Below are 20,181 nucleotides of genomic sequence, written 5' to 3' on the forward strand. Positions count from 1 at the left end.
TCCAGAATATCATTGGGTTGGGTATCAGCCTAACTTCAAGCTGGAAGCAACTTCATAAACAAAAGCCTCCGCTTTAGGTTTTCAAACATCATAAAAATGGGAAACCAATACTAACTTTTCTCAGGAGAACTTATTAGACATGTTGACACTGGTTGGAGATACCTAGGTCTCAAACCATAAAGGGCTCTACAGGTTAAAGTCAGTATTTTCAGTTGTATTTGGACATCTAGTGAAAGCCAATGAAGGCCTGTAGCAAAGAGCTTATATGGCTGTGGTGGTTCTCACGCAATACATGGGTTGTTGCCAACTGCAGTTTCTGAAGCAGCACTGAGCAGTACATTGCAGTAGTCTAACTGGGTGGCGAGCTACCTTAGCCAAGATCTGGATATACAGCTCTGCATACAAGTGCTTTTTAGCAATTAGTCCTGTTTGGGAGCCCTTTCTTTCTCTCTTGCTTCCTTGCTGTGTCCTACCTGTGTTCTGCCTCTGCCTTGCTTCCCTCCACCGTGTAGACAGCTGAGAAACCTTTGCTCATCTTAGAATCCTCTCTTATTAATGAAAATCTTTTCTAGCAATGACCCTGCCCTGTGGAAGGCTTTTGAAAGCAAGGTGAAATGTCAAACTTTGCTGAAGCAAAATCCTTGCTGAAGAAGAAAGAGGAGGGAGGGCAAAATAAACCTCAAGCAAAAAAAAAAAAGTAATATGTCTTGATCCCCTTTTTCCCATAAAACCTTGGGAGGCTAGTGGAAGGAGTGGAAAGACTGAACTAAGCCTGCAGGAAATTAAACATGAAATGAAAATAAGCTAAAGCCATTCGGCTCTCTTATCCCAAGCTCGAATTTCCCATTCCAAGACACTGATAAAATGGTGTCCAGTTTCAGTGATTAAAGATGAATTCTGGCTCTTTTCCTGTACTCAGACAAGAGAACAAAGGATAAGCAGGATGAAAAGCAGGACTATGGAAATGTTTGAGAAAGTCAGATGAGGCAAGACACAGTGATCATGAGAAAGAGCCTGATGTGTGGGTGTGGGAATGTGGTCTGCGTAAGTGACAACCCACTTGGAGTATGTTAGGGATGAACCACAAGTAAGAGTCAGAAAATAAGGCAGTTCTCTATTTGATATTCCTACATAAAGTATGGTTCTTGTTTTACCAAAATGATGCCATCAAGCAGAAAGTTTCTAACGAGCTTGAAATACATTTTTTTAAATGAAACTTATACGAACAGATGTTTGTTCCTTTTATAGCCCAGGCAAAGTTTGTCAGGGCTATCACATGCTGAGATTTAAAACAACAACAACAACAACAAATCCTTACTAAAAAACTAAACTAAAAAGTGGGAAGAAGAGAGCAGAAAGAATCTGGCCTGATAAATGACTTCTTGGTATAATTAATGTTTGGGGATTGTTTCCATTTTTTTTTCCTCCGCTGGAAGAAAACAGCATATTCCAGTGTTTTTCAATCTTAGCAACTTTAAGATCTCTGGACTTCAACTCCCAGAATTCTGGGGAATTGTTCATGGTTCTCTTATTTAAAGCATAAATTGTTCATAGTTGTGGGTAGCAGTAATAATAGTAGAAATAACATGCCTTCCAAGTTATGGAAATTCTTTAGCAATCTAAGTAAATGGTGTTCTCTCCCACATGAAGTATGGTCAACCTTTTTGTACGTAGTTTTCCCATTTATCTAAATCAAAGAGAGAAAGCGCCCAATTAAAGTGGGTGGCAATAACTTAGACAACTTGGAGTGATCTCAAAAGGGACAGCATAATAGGAAGTCAAGAATCAAATTCAACTTGAAAGAGACATTATTATTAAAAGAAAAAAAGATATATATATTTTTTATACACCTGATGAAAGATTTCCTGCCAGAACCAATTTTCCTACACAAATTTGGGAATAGGCATGTGGAAAATATTAAGGCTTCCCCCACTATGAGGTGCAAGGGCTGATTAGTTCCACTCTCTCTAAGGCTGTTGATGAGAGCAAGCAAGACATAATATGATGTCACATAATGTCCATATTATGCGTGGAAGTAAACATTAGTAATCTGTTCTAAGTAGCAGTTGTAGTTGGCCATAATATGTAGGTCTGTCCGTAACACAGTTCACAGTTATATTCAAAGGTGATCTCCATCTTCTTGCTACTTTAGATATCTTCATTAACATTATAAAAATCTTGATGCATATGGCAAATGGTTTCACCTCTTTCTCATATGGGAGAGGAAAGTGTTTAGGAAGGCCATGTCCTAACACAGAGTAAGAGGGAATCCTTTGATAGCTAAACACATCAGTGCTGTGGAAGAAAAAAGTCACAACAAGCAGGACAATGGCACAAAGTGGGAAAGGACTCGCAGAGAATTCCCCTTTCTTTCCCCCCCACCCCTGTTAGGATGGAATTTTCCTTGCTTTTAAAAATATGTTCAACCTCTTTTAGGTCATATAGTGGTTTTTGTTTTGCTAAATTCATGCAAGGGCTGAATTCCAAAAGTCCATCCATAACTTCTTGCAAATACAGAAAAATGTAGGTGCTGTATGAAGCCATTCCTTGGAAGATTGCTCCTTTATTCCTCCTTAAACTACATATATAAAGAGCTGTGGTGGCCCAGTGGTTAGAATGCAGTATTGCAAGCTAATTCTGCCGAGTGCCAGCAGTGTGATTCTCACTGACTCAAGGTTGATTCAGCCTTCTATCCTTCTGAGGTTATAAAATGAGGACCCTGATTGTTGGGGGCAACATGCTGACTCTGCAAACCATTTAGAGAATGCTGTAAAGCGCTGTGAAGCGATATACAAGTCTAAGTGCTATTGCTATTGCTATATTTACAACCATTTGGATTAACATTTCCAAACTGTACCTGGAAATAGCCTGAAATCCAGCACAATAAACTAATAACTATGGATTATAATCTGAAGACCCCAAATGAAACTTCTCAATCGTTGTCTCTCTCTCTGTTTTTCTCAAAGTATGCCCAGATGTTTGTGAGTGTGTACATATAGTGGCTTGGCCTGTATAATTTATATAAATCAAATTTTCACTCTTACTTGATACAGAATCTGAATTATTTTAGTTAAAACAAATATGCCTATTTTTATTTTTATTTTTTTTAATTTTAATTCCATTTATATCCCGCCCTTCTCCGAAGACTCAGGGCGGCTTACAAGCTTAGCAGTAGCCTTCATTCTATGTAAATGCCTGCTTATTAGGGCTTTCACACACACACCCAAGCGGCATTATTACAAAGTCAGCTTATTGCCCCCAACAATCTGGGTCCTCATTTTACCTACCTCGGAAGGATGGAAGGCTGAGTCAACCTTGAGCCTGGTGGGAGTCGAACCTGCACTAATTGCAGACAGCTGGTGTTACTTAAGGAGGCATTAGCCCACTGCGCCACCAAGGCTCTTATCTTTGTGTATTATCTATGAATAGATAATACACAAAGAAGCTTAACAAAGATCTGGGCTACAACAAATATGTTTGCACATATTAGTTAAGGCTCTGTTGAGAGAGTTAACCACAGGCATTTGTTGAAGTAAGCCAGAAGTTGTCTGTGGTCAATAATAGTGAATTATCATTTTGCAAGGATTCACACACACAAAAAAAAATTCAGGATTTGCCAAATACAGAATCATGTACATGGTGGGACTAAATTGAGAATCTGCCTTGAATGCAGTTCTGGGATTCAGAAAATAACTTATTCAAATTAGGTTCCACTCCAAGTGAGATTTGGTGAACTTTCTGACTGACAAATACATGGTTGGTTAAAAGAGTATGTATGTGGTTTTGTTTGTGGTGGTTTCAGGGTTTAGTTTGTTAATTTTAGTCCCAAATTGCCCTCCAGGTAAATCGACCTCTTGCAATTAATTATGATAGGCTTTCAGAACCTTACAAAACAGGCTTTTTCTAAAGACTTCATCTCTATCACTTCTCTTTATGTTTCACCCCATTCATTTATACTGAAGGAAAGGGAAGATAAAGATGTTGGGGAGGGGAAGATATACAGTAACTGTTGTTGTTACCAAAAATGAAAAAAGGTAGTTCTTGATAGTCTTCCAGCTTAGGGCAAGGGAGGACTTCAGAAATGGTCATTACACGACTAATGGACTCACCTACATCTTATGAGAGTTGAGTGAATTGCCCCATGGAGTGGATGGCTTCGTCAGCAATGTCCCCTGAACACCACTTCTGTGATTAGAAATTAGAGTTGTCAATCATACCATTCAATTCCAGTCTCTTCCAGCGTGTCCCACAGGGGTAGGCAAACTCTTTTATGACTCGTGGACTTCAACTCTCAGAATTCTGGGAGTTGAAGTCCACGAGTCATAAAAGAGCGGAGGTTGTCTACCCCTGCACTACACTATAGCAATTTGCAGAATGTAGAAAGTGAAACTAAAAGTAGCATTGTTTGAGACTGGCTCTGTTTGTTTGCTCACTCTTGTTCAACAGACACAGCATCTGCCTTTCTGCAGTGTTACAAAGCACTGAATCGTAGATAAAAAGTTGTGATGATTTCCCCTTTGGTTTTAATGATTTTGGAAAGATTATGAAGCAATACCTTCGGAATATATAGGTATGCCTGAAATAAGCATCATGGCTGATTCAACCTGAGGATAGCTTTTCTAGTTTGTTTTTCATTAATGCACACGAATTTCCCATTTATGTAAGGAAAGAACGTCTGCTTATTGTTGACACTTCTGTTGGTGAAGCAGATGAAAGTTTTGTCTTTCTCCATCTTGGCGTCCTGAATATAAAAGGAAAGCCTTTGATCTTTTCCTTGCACATTCCAATAAGTATTGTTTCTGATGGAATCAAATGATGTTTTTGCACTGGCAGACCTCAACTCACAATCACAGTTGGGACCAGGATTTTTTTTTTTTTTTTTTGCTAAGCAAGGCGGCTGTAAAGTAAGTCGCGCCCAATTTTACAACCTTTTTTTTGCCATGGTTGTTAAGCAAATTACTACAATTAAGTAAGTGAATCTTATGGCTGTTAAGCAAATTGGGCTTCCCCTGTTGACACTGTGCATTTGGAAGCCTGCTAGGAAGTTAGCAAATTACATGACCCTCGGGATGCTGCATCGCTCATCAATGCCTGCTGGTTATCGAGTGCCAAATGTTGATGATCTGATGCTGTGATAGTCATTAAGGGTGAGGATTAGTTGTAAGCCACATTTTTCCAGTGTCCGTTGTAGCTTTGAATGGTTGCTAAATGAATGGTTGCCAGTCAAGGATTACCTGCACTTGGACTATAATCAGATTTCAACAGAATTAAAACACCATAAAAGGTAAAAATGCCCTAGCTTTGACCTCAAGTCCCAGCAATTAAATCAATATGCTGTTTACTTGACAGCAGTTATGCTATGGCCATTTTCTGGAATGTTCTTTGATTTCCCAATCTAGACAACAACCTGGTATTCTCTGGACGTTTAGCATCCAAGCACATATCTAGCCCAGTGTTCCAACCTAGCTGCTGAGACATAAAGTATTACAAATAGTTATCAAAGGGTGCAGAAAAAAGAGAACTTTGGGTGTTGGACTAGATTGTTTTCTCTTTTTTAATTTTAGCAATCAATGTCACTTTTCTGGAAATGTTAGTAAAAAATTGAGAGGTATATACTGGTATACTGGTATATATACTGGTATAAAGGTAAAAGGTAAAGGTTCCCCCGCACATGCGTGCTAGTCGTTTCCAACTCTAGGGGCCGGTGCTCATCTCCGTTTCAAAGCCGAAGAGCCAGCGCTTGTCTGAGGATGTCTCCGTGGTCATGTGGCCGGCATGACTAGACGCCAAAGGCGCACGGAACGCTGTTACCTTCCCACCGTAGTGGTCCCTATTTTTCTACTTGCATTTTTACGTGCTTTCCAACTGCTAGGTTGGCAGAAGCTGGGACAAGTAACAGGCGCTCACTCTGTTACACAGCACTCGGGATTCGACCCGCCAAACTGCCAACCATCTGATCAACAAGCTCAGCGTCCTAACCCACTGAGACACCGCGTCCCTTATATACTGGTATAGGCTTTCACAATTGGTATCAATCAAGTAGTGATGAATGGCTAGGGTCTACTTTTCTAAACCATGGCTACTGAGCCCAAAAGCTCATCACTGCTTAACTGCGACGTATGTTTGTTAAAATGAAACAAAGGAAGAGATGAGGTGTTGACACTAATATCAAACCTAAGTCTAACCCTTTTTAGATCTCTGGACTAAACTTCAACAACTTTAAAAACTCAGATTTAGCCTGGACAGCCCCCCCCCTTTCCCCCCACCTTTAATGTAATACAAAATCAACTGGGCTTATCTTTGAAAATTGAATTGCATATGAAAATTGTAGCACATATGAAAATTTAATTGTACATTGCTCTGTGACATGAGCTGTCTCCAAATTTGATATAAAATAAGTAAAATAAATTCCATCCTAATTGTAAACACTTAGGAGGGAGGGAGGATCTGTACTGCAAACAGGCAAAAAAACCCAACCCCTAATTATTTTTCTACTAGTGGGGCATAATTTTACGTTCTTGATTCGATTGCCTTATCAGACTCCTCTTCTTTAGAGGTTAATTTTATATTACTTCCTTACATTAAAATGGGTTAAGTCAGCCATGCTGTGTCAAGAGGGTCTCCTATTCATTTTGCAGAACAGAACTGTGGCATCTGCTCCACAGACTTGCTCTCAACACAGCACTGCGCTTCCTCAAATGCCTGATCATTCTGAAATGGAAAATTAGATCTTGGTTCCCTCTCCGATCAACCTTCTTAGAGGTCCAAGGTCAGCTTCATTCCTCTGAAAAGCTTAACCTGTGAATATGAAAGCGGCTTTGATATTTGGGTTGGTTTTTTTTTACACATATTGCCAGCACAAGCCTTCCCATCAAAAGTTGCCGTTAAGGTTTCTCCTCGCCTTTGGGCATGCCTGGATAGCCTAGAACAATTCTGAAGCATACATCATGCATATTCAGGAGGACCTTCGGGAATGGTTTACACTGACAGAGAGAAATGTGTTTGCCATCGATGGAGATGGGCACATCTGCATAGCATCTGTTCTGCTCCCCACTGAGAGCACCCTCTCTACCTGTTACCCGCTCCTTTTCACACAGCAGGGTCAGCATCCTGGACTCTGCATCTGCAGATCAAAGATACACGGGCTTGGCCAAGCCTGCAAGTGGCTGCCAGCTGGACTGTTTACAGGAGGGGGTCAATGTCAATGTATGGTGAAGGCAAGGCAGTCTAGCTAGGGTGATAGATACTTTCAGCCCTATTGCTTAGGCTGTTTCCCCACCCCCCACCCCCGAATAAGAGTGTGTTCCAGCATCATCACCACACTCCCCTCCCGCCAGCATGCTCCCTGTTTGATCTTGTAGTCTTTCGGAGTTCCTGTCTTACTAGTAGGGAATCATCATCATCATTTCTGGTATAAAGCACAGGCCAGTTCCAGGCCAAAATAATTGCCGTCGCTCAAAATGCTACAGCTGGCAGACAGTTGTACAAATGCAGCCCTAGCCATTACACACAAATGAGTGATGCTACTTGGATAAGCAACAAACCATCTCGTCTCCCCCGCCCGCCCGGGGAGGTCACTGAGATGCTCCTTGCCAACTTCAAGCAAGCAGAAGGAAATCTCTTCTCCGAGATCAAAGTGAGAGACTGGCAAGAATGGCTCCAGCACTTTAAAAGGTAAGTCGGACGCTAAAAATAGGAGAAGGGATGACGGAAAAGGGAACTGCTATTCTCTCCTATTATCAGGTCTAAAAAGGGATCGGGGGGGGCGGGGGGTGAGAAGAATACACAAAATGGCAAATAAAATAGGAATAATAGGAAAATAATACATGGGAACAGGGGAAAATATTCACTGAAATAAAACCTTTAGACATCTGCGTTTCATAACTGTCTAATGTTTCATGGTGATGTTTGTTCATCTCTTGAGTTCTATTAAGAGGAGCAAACACACGTAATGCAGACTAGAACCTAGAAATTTCACTTGTGCAAAGAAATGCCGGGATCTTTATTTGCTTATTATTATGATTTATTATAATTATTGACCTTTAAGTTATTACCGTTACGTTACATGACATTATAACTCCACACTTGGCAACTTTAAGAGTTGTGGACTTCAACTCCCAGAATTCCCCAGCCAGCATTACTTTTAAAAATAAGAATTATAAGCACTGTATCATCTAGACTGAAATTAATCTTTTTTAATAGCCGCAGCAAAGGATGAAAATCATGACAATTGATTAGAATCCTAATTCAACTCTTACTTCAGATTCTTTTCTGAGTATTGATAATTTAGCTTTATTATATGCATAAAGTATTATGACAATATCAGTGTTTCTAGGCTTAGAATCTTAAAACCTAAGAACTTTTTACTGTATGGGGAGCAGCCAGAGAACTAGATATGGTAGAATTAACTGTAGATTCCTCTACTATGACATTGATGTTAGCCACCAATTTATATAGCTTGAAAAAGCTGTTTACTATTGCCTAAATCATAGGCAGCATATGTTAAATGTCATTTGCTGGAGAGCAACAGTAGGCGAGGAATGTTACTTTCTTGTCCATATGATAAATGTTTTAAATGTATCTTATATGTGAAATAGAATTCTAGCTTAAATAGGCCTTTGGACTCTTCCAGCTCTCAACAGTAACTCACACATATGATAATTAAAATGTGAGCTACAGCCTACAACTAATCAACTTTTGGGAATGCACCGTTGTTCTGTTGGAGAGTAAATATTATTTGCTTTAATCTGGGTTTTGCAATTTGCATTCTGGTTCCTGTTTGGGTTTGGGGGGGTTGTTTTTTCCTGCATGAAATAGTAATAGCACTATTGTTACTATTAATTTTATTTAGCATGTGTCTGTACGTGCAGGAGAAATGCGAGATAAAAAAATAGTGCTGTAACACATTACAGTCAACATAAAAACACCATATAAATGACATCATGTGAAAGGAAGGATATGATACGATATGATGGCATCAACTGGTGGAAGGTGGGAGCCGCCTATTAAGATAGGCAAGGAGATGGCAAAAGAACATTTTAGTTAACATAAACAAATTCAGGTCTCCAAAACAAGGTGAATTGTAATTTAAAGTACTGAAGAAAGGAGCAGAGAAGACTGTAGGACTGCCAACATAATAATAATAATAATAATAATAATAATAATAATAATAATAATAATAATAATAATAATAATAATAATAATAATAATAAGAAGAAGAAGAAGAAGAAGAAGAAGAAGAAGAAGAAGAAGAAGAAGAAGAAGAAGAAGAAGAAGAAGAAGAAGAAGAAGAAGAAGTAGTTGGAAGGGACCTTGGAGGTCATCTAGTCCAACCCCCTGCTCAGGCAGGAAAGCCTATACCATTTCAGGCAAATGGCTGTCCAGTCTCTTCTTAAAAACTTCCAGTGTTGGAGCATTCACCACTTCTGGAGGCAGGTTGTTCCACTGATTAATTGTTCTAATTCTGAAGAATGGCTACATCTACGAAGACTGAAGGAAAGGAAAGGTTGGATCTGTCTTGAAAAAAAAAGACTCTGTAAAGTACAGCTCTTTTAACTTGATGTCTATACTGTGCAGGGTCCTCAAACAGATAATTAAATAACATATTTGTAAGCAGTTGGATAGGAATGCAGTAGTTCACAAGACCCAGCACGGGCTTGTCACAAACAAGCCAGGCCAGATTAGTTTTAATTTCATTTTTGACAGAGCTATTAGCATAATAGATCAGGGAAATGTCATAGACATTATATATTCAGACTTCAGCAAGCATTCAACAAAGTATTTCGTGATGTGGTACCAGTCACTGCATATCTAAAAGGTTATCATACTGAGGAGGGAATGGATTTGTGCTCTGTTGCCCCTTAACTGTTCAACTGTTCCAGTTGAAACAATTGGAAAATAGATTCAGGCTTTATATTAGAAGGAATTTTTGATGGTTCAAACTATCAATCAGTGAAAAAAATTGCCTCATGCAGTGGAGATTTTCATTCATTTCAAATGACCCTGTGCTGAAGAAAGGATATGATTAGATGACCCTTGGGATCGCTTCTACTGCTAGATTTCAGGAGCAGCATTTTTCCTTCAAATTATTATTATTATGTGGGTAATCTAAAATTAAATTAATTGTTTCATTTCTATATTCTACCTTCACCTGTATTGTTTTCAAGAGTTTTCCTTAATTGACTTTCTTCAGCAAAGATTCTTGGCTTTTCTTAATGTGATCAGTCAGACCATGCTTTTCTTTCACCACATTTGTAGAAGTCTTCTACCCCCTTCAGCTCTTGAACAAACATAGCCAATCAATATGACTTTTTTGGCTGCAAAGCATAGAGCCTGTCCATTTGGATTTTAAGTTATCATTACAATAGTATAGCTGTTCACAACAATGTGAAATCTCAGCTGCCAGTTCTTTAGCTAGTGTGGGCCTTCATATGCATCGAGTTCTCCCCAAGAACCTAGAATGTCACAATGTATTAGTTTAATAATATGGGTGGATCCCAGTAGTGTGTTTTTTGCAAATGACACGTGGAAATTTTTGTCAATGAGCAGTTTTTCTAACAGCTCTCCAAGATTTTTTGGCACGGGACCCAGTGTGCTGATAACCATTGGGAACGCTGTATGCCCTAATCTTTCGATTTCAATTTTCAAATCTTGATACTTTGTGATCATCTTCAATTTTTTTTATCTTCAATTCTACCATGTCAATTATCTGTTCAACCCCAGTTACATCTGGTGCATTATAAGCCAAGACTTTAAATCAGTCTGTATTCAAAAATCCTACAATATTTTAATCTGTTCATTTTTTACTATTTCTTCAGGTCTATGTTCCCACTAGTTTTTCAGTACTGGTACAAGATCATTTTCACAGATGTTCCAGTGAATCATTTTGTCAACTGTGTTATGTTGTTGTTTTGATCTTGCATGAGCTGCATATATGATCTACTATTTCTTGTGCTTTGGTGCACAATGTGCACCAAAATCATTTGCTGGTTTTCCAGTTCTGGCCTTGATTGCATTAATTCAAGTAGCTTGCTGTGAGCAGCCAAAATCAAGCCCTCAATTTCTTTTTTTAAAAGGTTCCAGTTTCTAAGCCATTGCCAGGTTTGATTTTTATTCCACCTTCCCTTCAGTCTTTTGTAGACATTGACTATGTAATGTTTTTCTTTGCCAGCATCTGTTCAGGCTTTTATTTCATTATTTCAATATTCAATTTCCTGTACATTTAGTAAGTTCCAGTTTTTAATGTGCATCAATGTTTGTTATTGGCTGTCTCTTAGGTAATCAGCTAATTTATGCTTTTCTTCTTCGACAGCTTGTTTGACCTGAGGCAGAGGCCTCCATTTTATTGTTATGCCTTTGAATCAGTGCTGACTCCTGGTCACTCTCTGTACTAGTCCCCACCTGTTTTCATGGGAAGCTTTTTCTGAAGGCATACAATCTCACACTTTCTAGCCTGATGCCTTAATCACTACACCAAACTGGGTCTCTTCAAATTATTAACTAGCTAAACAAAATATTTGGAAGAGGTGGTTCATAGCATGATTGATGCACATCTCTTCAAATAGCTAAAGTAGCCTCATCATTGGAAGACTTCAAACAACTACAGCTTGTTGCTGCAATCCGCAGCTTATCCCCATATGCATGCAGAAACAACTATTTTGCTTTCCTTTCTGGAATGGATGGTTGCTTTAACGGTTCAAAGAAAGGTGCTTGATTTGTGCTTGTATGCAATGTAAAGCACCACTTTTAAATATGTGACACAATTGTACTTGTTTAAACCTTCTCAATGAACTGTCTATAGAAATATGGTACTGATGGCTTCTTCTCTGATGTGGATTTCTCGGTGCTGATCTCCTCAGGTTTGGTTTCAGAACCGAAGAGCAAAATGGAGAAAACGAGAACGATTTGGTCAAATGCAACAGGTTCGCACACATTTCTCCACTGCCTATGAGTTGCCTTTGCTAACTCGAGCAGAAAACTATGCCCAGGTAAGTGCTCTTATTCAACACACCTGTCCTGGACTTCTGTCTGTTTTATCAGAGGTTCTGTCATAAATCAGCTGAGGTTTTCTTAGGTCAAATGAGAGTTTAAGGTTCAAGAAATGAACATTTTAATTTTTCCTATTTGTAACAGTCATTTAATTATGTATTTATTGTTCATTACATTTGTTTGCCGCCCAGCTCACCACAAGGACAGTACTCCACAGTATGGAGAAGTAGAGAGCTGATTTGGAGAGTATGTAAACCATTTGGTGTCCTCAGCTAATTGATTGATTGATTGATTGATTGATTGATTATGAGCCATCAAGCTGGTGTCAACTCTTAGCTATCATATAAATAGATTCCCCCCCCCCATAATAACCTAGTCCTTCAGAACTTCCAAAAGTACACACATTGTCACGGCAACTGAGTCCGTCCATCTTGCTGTTGGTTATCCTCTTCTTTCCTTTCACTCACAAAAAAGACCAAAATAAAGAAAAACAATTCAAAAAAGCATATTCTAATAAAAATATCTGAAAAGCATAAAAAGCTCTGAAGTTTTCAGAGGCACATGTTAAGAAAGATTTCTGCAATCAGGCTATGCATCAGGTGGTACCATTTGCCTGGTAAAAATTAAATGACCAAAAATAAAAGCCAGAACTGAGTTTTTGAAAAATAAATAAATCTGAAGGACAGCTTTCTGAAATAAAGGACCTATGATCACTGTAGTTCTATTTCATATTGTAAAAGAGATTGAATTGTCAGTATATAGAATAGAATAGAATAGAATAGAATAGAATAGAATTAGAATAGAATAGAATAGAATAGAATAGAATAGAATAGAATAGAATAGAATAGAATAGAATAGAATAGAATAGAATAGAATAGAGCTGTAAGGGACCTTGGAGGTCTTCTAGTCCAGCCCCGTGCTCAAGCAGAAGAACTACACTGTCTTAGACAGGTGAATGTCCAGTCTCCTCTTAAAAATCTCCAGTGATGGAGCGCCCATGATTTCTGGGGGTAAGCTATTCCACTGGTTGATTGTCCTCACTGTCAGGAAGTTTCTCCTTAGTTCCAGGTTGCTTCTCTCTTTGATCAGTTTCCAACCATTATACATATACTGTATATATATATATATATAAGTATAATGGCATCGGGATTCTTGCCATTTTATGGAGCCTATTTTGATCACCTTTGAGTTTTAGCCTATTGCTCTCACAGTATCTGCCACTTATTTGTAACCCGCCAGAAGGAAAGGTCAGGGCAGAGCCAAAGCAAATGATGATGAAAGGCTGAGAAATCGAGGCCTGTTAGAAAACTGTGTTTTCCTACTTTCCATCTGGATCCTCTCCTCTGGCTTTCTTTCATCTTATGCTCTTCTCATCTTCACGCCTCCCTCTCTGCTTCCCCCCCCTCCCTTTGGGCACGCTGAATCTGGACTTCCCCCATTCTTAGTTACTGTAAGAATATTTCCCTTTTACGTATCCTTTTTTAAAAAAAAGGTGTAGTAGGCGCAAAGGAGTGCTGGAGTATGAATTTTGTTATAGTTTCTAAAGGATCGCTTAGCTTTTGCTATTCTTTTGCGGCAAAAAAAACAGAGTTTTTTTGAGACCTGACTTGTTCATGTGTATTAACACATAATCTATTGTGGATCAAGGTCCACTTCATTAGATTGGTGGTGAGGTAAAAAGAACAGAAGGGAAGGAAATAAGAATGATGAACTCTCACCTCCCCAAACAACACTTCTATGCATTTATAAATACCAGGTAGTCCTCAGCTTACAACAGTTCATTTAGTGACTGTTCAAAGTTACAACAGCATTAAAAAAGAAAGTGAGCTATGATTGTTTTTCACACTCATGACTGTTGCAGCATCCCCAGGGTCACATGAACCAAATTCAGATGCTTGACAACAGACTCATATTTATGACGGTTGCAATGTCCAGAGGGGGTCATGTGATTCCCTTTTGTGACCTTCTGACAAGTAAAGTCAATAGGGAAGGCAGATTCACTTAACAACCGTGGCAAGAAAAGTTGTAAAATGGGGCAAAACTCACTTAACAAATGTTTCACTTAGCAACATAAATTTTGGGTTCAACTGTGGTCGTAACTCGAGGATTTCCTGTTCTCTCTTGTCAAAAGTATACTCCATGCTTCTGGAAAGCTGGAATCTCAGATCTCTTCTTCCATAAGCCTTCAAGGTCATCATACCCTATCTGTAGCCATACCCTAGCCACCCAGAGTCAGTTAGGTGAGATTGGCTGTGAAAAAATGTGATAAAACGAAGGAAGGAAGGAGGGGAGGAAGGAAGGAAGGAAGGAAAGGAAGGAAGGAAGGAAGGAAGGAAGGAAGGAAGGAAGGAAGGAAGGAAGGAAGGAAGGAAGGAAGGAAGATTTCCCCTCCCCCCTTGCTTTGGGGTAGCAGCTTGGTAGTTTCCACTGCCACCACTTACCTTCCCCCCACAGAGTTTCTCACCAGTTGCCTCCTCATAACGTTGGTGTATGAGAAAAGTAAGTGATAAAAAGGTAAAATTTTAGTTTGGGTGGAGGGTGGGGAAATGGTTTTCCCTTCCTTGGGAGACAAGCCAATTTTAGAAGTGGGGAATGAAATCAGAATTTATTGCAAAAAAAAAAGCTTAAAATAGAAAATCATCTCATTTAACTTTAAATACCCACAAGGCACACATTCAGTGGCGAAGGAGATGCAGTACCACACTATTCAGATTGTAAGAAAACAGCAGGTTGATATAAAAATGAAAAACCACAAAAGTGTAATGCCTCCAGCAGATCATAAGAAACTACTGGTCTACTACAAATAGGATTTTTCTGTCCAAAGTCTCAGCAAACAGATTGGAAGATTCCATTCACTGATTTATTTCCCAATATGTATGGCTGCCTAACTCTACAGCAACTCTGGGTGGCATGAACTATTAAAACATCTTGAAATAATAAAGAACAGAAAGAAATGACAAACGCCCAGGAAGAGTAAAACAAACACACCCATCAATCCAAAACATGCCACAAAGGGCACGTTATTGTTTCTGTTGTTGTTTTCATCATCATTACAAGAAAGGTTTTTAAGTTGTTTTTTTTTTTTAAAAAAAAAAAAAGGTCTTCTGGAACACACCTGAAGAACAGAATCTCAGGCTTTATACAGAAATGTAAAAGCAGAGAATATTGGTTTACCCCAAGCAAATCAAATGGCAGTTAAAGACATATCACATCTGTCTGGTCATTTATCTATGTCAGGGTTCTTCAAACTTGGCCTTTTATGACTTGTGGACTTCAACTCCCAGAATTCCTCAGCCAGTGTGCCTGGCTGAGGAATTCTGGGAGTCGAAGTCCACAAGTCATAAAAGAGCCACGTTTGAAGAACCCTGATCTATTTCTTCCAACTGTAGTAGCTTTCTGAAGTGAAATAATCCTGTATTCTTTCTATACAAGTAGTCCTTGACTTACAACAAGGTCAAAGTTCAAAGTTACAGTAGCAACAAAGAAGTGACTTATGCTCATGTTTCATCTCCATGGTCATTTTTTCATTTAAAATTATTGTGCTATGTTTCCCTCAAAATAAGACCAGGTCTTATATTAATTTTCGCTCCAAAAGACGCATTAGGTCTTATTTTCCAGTTAGGTCTTATTTTCAGGGAAATATGGTACTAATTGCATCGGTCAGTCTGACAATCTTAACTGGGGCTTATTTTTGGAGTGGGGCTTCTATTACAGGTGTCCTGAGAAATCATGCTAGGGCTTATTTTCGGGTTGGGTCTTATTTTTGGAGAAACACGGCAGCATTCCCATGGTCACATGATCAAAATTTGAATGCTAACTCATATTTATGACCGTTGCTGTGTCCCAAGGTCATGCGATCTCCTTTTGCAACCTTCTGACCAGCAAAGTCAATGGGGAAGCCGGATTCGCTTAACAACCGTGTTACTAACTTAAAAACTGCAGTGATTCACTTAACGACTGTGGCAAGAAAGGTCGTAAAATGGGGCAAAATTCATTTAACAAGTGTCTCACTTAACAACAGAAAGTTTGGTCTCAGTTGTGGTGGTATGTCGAGGACTACCTGTATTTCTCTTTTTCCTGAAAATTCCAGACTTTGTCCCTTGTTTGCCCAGCCTCCATTCCCACGTTCTCCTTTGGCTTCCGCCACAGCGCTACGTTTCTCTTTTAAAAGATTCAAATTTTCTGCGCTTGGAAGTAGAGAGGAGCTTGGGTATCTTCCTGAGTCTGCCTGAAACAAAGCATTCTCATGGAAATGTGCATTTTGTGTCTGGGCCAATGACAATCAGATGACTTTGGAACACAGTGAGGGTCATAAAAGCGAGGACTGGTCACATAGCTGTTTTTTTTACAACATCATAACTTTGAATGGTCACTAAATAAGGCAGCCTATAAGAGAGGACTATCTGTATAGTCAATTTCAGACGAGACCCTTCAACATGCTGTGGCATTGGCTAATCCCCATTTGGTCATTTATATATTTCTGAACAAGTGGAAAATTCCAACACCATCCCCTGTTTACTTTTGCATGGGTATATAAACAGTAGCATTTCCACTGCAACCCACTATAGTGTTTGTCCTACAACCAATGGAAGTTGTTTTACAGTGTGGTGTGGTGTGCATCTAGGTAAGCATAGTAGTTTTTGCTTACCTGTTTTGCGATGCTGCAACCTAAACTATAATGAAGTTTGTTTGGCTAAGGCTAAATCTCCTTATTAGGACTAAATTCCCCATGATAGCAATAGCAATAGCGCTTAAAACTTATATGCCACTTCATAGTGCTTTGCAGCACTCTCTAAGCGGTTTACAAGAGTCAGCATATGGCCCCCAACAATCTGGGTCCCCATAGCAACCTCGGAAGGATGGAAGGCTGAGTCCACCTTGAGCCCTGTCAGGATTGAACTCCAGGCCGTGGGCAGAATCAGCCTGCAATACTGCATTCTAACCAATGCACCACTAACTATCCCTTCCCCCGCCCCCATTTCCTCTAAATTCATCCATCTCTTACACCTTCAACACTAAAACAGATACTTCGTTTATTATGTAAACTGAAATAGGGATAGCTTGACTGAAAAAAAAGAGAGATGTTACAGTAAATGGACAATCTGTCCACACCTTTAGAAAAGTCCTGTTCTTGATTCTTGCGGTATGGGATAAGCCAATATGAACTAATTTTCCTTTCCTTTCCTTTCCTTTCCTTCCTTCCTTCCTTCCTTCCTTCCTTCCTTCCTTCCTTCCTTCCTTCCTTCCTTTCCTCTCCCCTCCCCATCTCAGATACAGAATCCTTCCTGGATCGGCAACAACGGTGCCGCCTCCCCCGTGCCTGCCTGTGTAGTGCCCTGTGACTCGGTGCCTTCCTGCATGTCCCCACATGCTCATCCCCACACCACCGGAGGAGTCTCCGAATTCCTGAGCGTCTCGGGTCCCGGCAGCCACGTGGGGCAGACGCACATGGGTAGCCTCTTTGGCAGCGCTGGCATCAGCCCCAGCATCAATGGCTACGAGCTGAACGGCGAGCCCGACCGCAAGTCTTCCAGCATTGCAGCCCTGCGGATGAAAGCCAAGGAGCACAGTGCCGCCATATCGTGGGCAACATGACAGGGCTGCTGCTTTTGCCCTCGAGAAATGGACAGCTCAAGCAGGACAGATGACCCAAACCCTCCGCTCTTGGACTGGGGGCAGTGTGCGCCCTCCTCAGAGGTCTGAATGCAGCACTTTTTGCTTACTTAGGGAGAATGGCATGGTGCCGATTGCCGTATTTGGAGTGTTTTAAGCATGTAGGCCTTTCCCCACCCCCTCCCCAGGAACAGGAATGTGGAAGTCAAGAGGGGATATTTCCCCTACATCAGACAAACTTGAGTTTTCAATTCCCCTTGTGCTGTTGTTCTCCTGATTGCCAGTTTGCTGTTGTTCCTGCTCTATCTAGCATGAAAGCTGCCTCCCACCAAGGCTTCCATCATGTAAGCGTTGGCCTTTTCCACAGCAATATCGGGGTGGGGGTGGGGGAGGATTCCAAAACATGCTGTCTTTCTTTTTTAAATAGTCCTGTATTTTCCCATGAGATCCTCCCTCCCTTCCCCCTGCCCCCCTTCACATTTCTGACTCCAGAAAATCTATTAAAGTGGAAGGAGAAGGGGTGGGGGAATAGCTGCACAGGATTTCTTGATTGGGAGCATTAGGAGCCCTCCATCTGGAAGTTCATCTGATTTCTTTCTCTCTTTCTCTCTGTCAAACAAACAAGAAAACAAAGGCCAACCCACAATTTCTGGCTAATTGCTCCCATGTGAGCTCTTGTGAAACCCTTATATTTTAATGGAACAGAAGAGGGTTTATATATGATCTCCAGCACCAAAAAGCATATGGCTGCTATCACTGTAGATGGCTGGTGCCAAAGACTGGGGAGATGGGATGCATTTTGAGTAGAAGATGTCCTGATTCCAGTACCCCATAGCAAAGTTGCCCTAAGGCAACAGAAAATCTACCCACACCTTATCTTCCACGGGAATTGTGTGAGTTACTGAGTGGCTTTGTGTCGTTTTTCTTTTATTCTGTCATTTCAATCTCCCCTTCTAGCCAAGGGATGCAATTGCGAAGGCATGAGCCAAGTCTGGGTTCCGTGAAAGGCAAGCTAAGAGTGCCACACGATGGGGTGAGCTCCCATTATTTGCCCCAGTTCCTGCCCACCCAACCATTTGAAAGCACGCAAATGCAAGTAGACAAACAGGTACCACTTCATTCTGCGTGCCTCATTCTGCGTATAGTCATGCTGGCCACAGGACCACAGAAGTGTCTTCAGACAACGCTGGCTCGCTTGGCTAAGAAGTAGAGATGAGCAAAAAAAACCCAACCCTGCCGCCTCCGAGTTGGACACAATTAGACCAGGGAAACCTTTATCTTTAAACAGTAGTTACAAAAAAAAAGAAGATGTACATCTCCAGAGTGTCATTTTGCAATCATAAGCCCATGAACTGATTCTGACAGCAAGCCAAGGACTCCTTGCTAGTGTAAACCAAGTCAAACTTTTTTTATACGTTACCTAGTATTTGGAACACTTTGGTACCACGTTCCCCCATCACACACAAATGCATTTATTGCAACATCAGCAAACCAGTTGTGGCAATTTAATTTAATTAATTGATTGTCCATAAATTAAGGGTTGCCCAACCATAGCCTGATGGTTGGCTTCAGTGAGGAACGAAACAGGGAGAAAAATCTGTGGGCAATAAAAGGAGAACGTCTCCCTAACTTCCCACATTAGGGAAAGCAGACCACCTGATGGGATTTTCTCGTTTAGACTGACATATTTAACATACAAACTTTGGAATAATAACTAAAGAGCTTGATGGCTCCAAAGAAATCGTATGCCCGCTGCCATCAGTAATAAAATCCACTTTCAATTCTGCCTTTCTACGATCACTATCAAGTTGCTCTTTCTTCAGTCCCAGTTCCTCCCCACTCAGTCGAGGTAACTCAAAGGCCTATCTTGAAGAAATAAAGCAGGAGGTTTCCTCTCCACCCACCCCTCCTCTTAGTTGGAAATTCTTTTTCTTCCAGCCCAAAGCGAAGTAGCAGACACAGGCCTGCCTCATGTTGTTCCCATTCATCAGGATAATCACGTTTTCCCAATTTCCATATGTTTGCCCTTTTTTAAAAAAAAAGGATCAAAGAGGATTTAGGTCCAGCCAGCTGAGATTCTGTTCAAAAAGCTGAAACGGTGCTTGGGTTTTGCGGTTTCTCCAACAGGCATTCCCATCCAAGTAGAGAAGAGAAACTTAATGCTTAAAACTGTCTAACTGGCTTTCAAGAAGTGTTTGTTGGGTTAGTAACTACCGGTCTTTCCTTTTCTGGTGAGCGGTTGCTTTGCTATTCAGGCACTGTAGATTTTAATGGGCTTCAGAGGAAAAGCAAGACTTTCACCATCCTTCGGACACAAGCACCCTCCCACCAGGGCTGTGATCTCCAGATAGCCATGCTATCATGAATGTACACGTACAAACCATCCTGGAAAGGGAAGCCTGCAGCAGGGATGCATGTAAAGAAACAGCCGTAACATACCAAGTACATAGAATTCCAGAAGGAAGAAAAAAATCTGGGGCAGATCTGAAGAGGGGCATTCATTTTATGGGAACGGAGTAGAAAAAGTAGAAAAAGCAGTGACATACTTGAGAGTTAGGGAGACATCTCCTCCTCCTCTCA

General features: G+C 40.4%; 1 protein-coding gene across 1 annotated transcript in view; it reads left to right on the top strand.

The window, feature by feature from the left end:
* The window catches only part of ALX4 (ALX homeobox 4), a gene marked incomplete at its 5' end in the record, with an annotated part of 67,412 nt that extends 48,591 nt beyond the window's left edge, over positions 1 to 18,821 (top strand). The window contains 2 exons of the mRNA XM_083348359.1: positions 11,859 to 11,987; positions 17,260 to 18,821. Of these exons, the coding sequence (XP_083204485.1) occupies positions 11,859 to 11,987; positions 17,260 to 17,583 (453 nt within the window). The 3' untranslated portion in view covers positions 17,584 to 18,821. The remainder of the gene's footprint in view (positions 1 to 11,858; positions 11,988 to 17,259) is intronic.
* Positions 18,822 to 20,181: the final 1,360 nt, after the last annotated feature.

The sequence above is a fragment of the Vipera ursinii genome (genome assembly GCF_947247035.1).
Source record: "Vipera ursinii genome assembly, chromosome: 1".
In the NCBI taxonomy this organism is placed as follows: Eukaryota; Metazoa; Chordata; class Lepidosauria; order Squamata; family Viperidae; genus Vipera; species Vipera ursinii.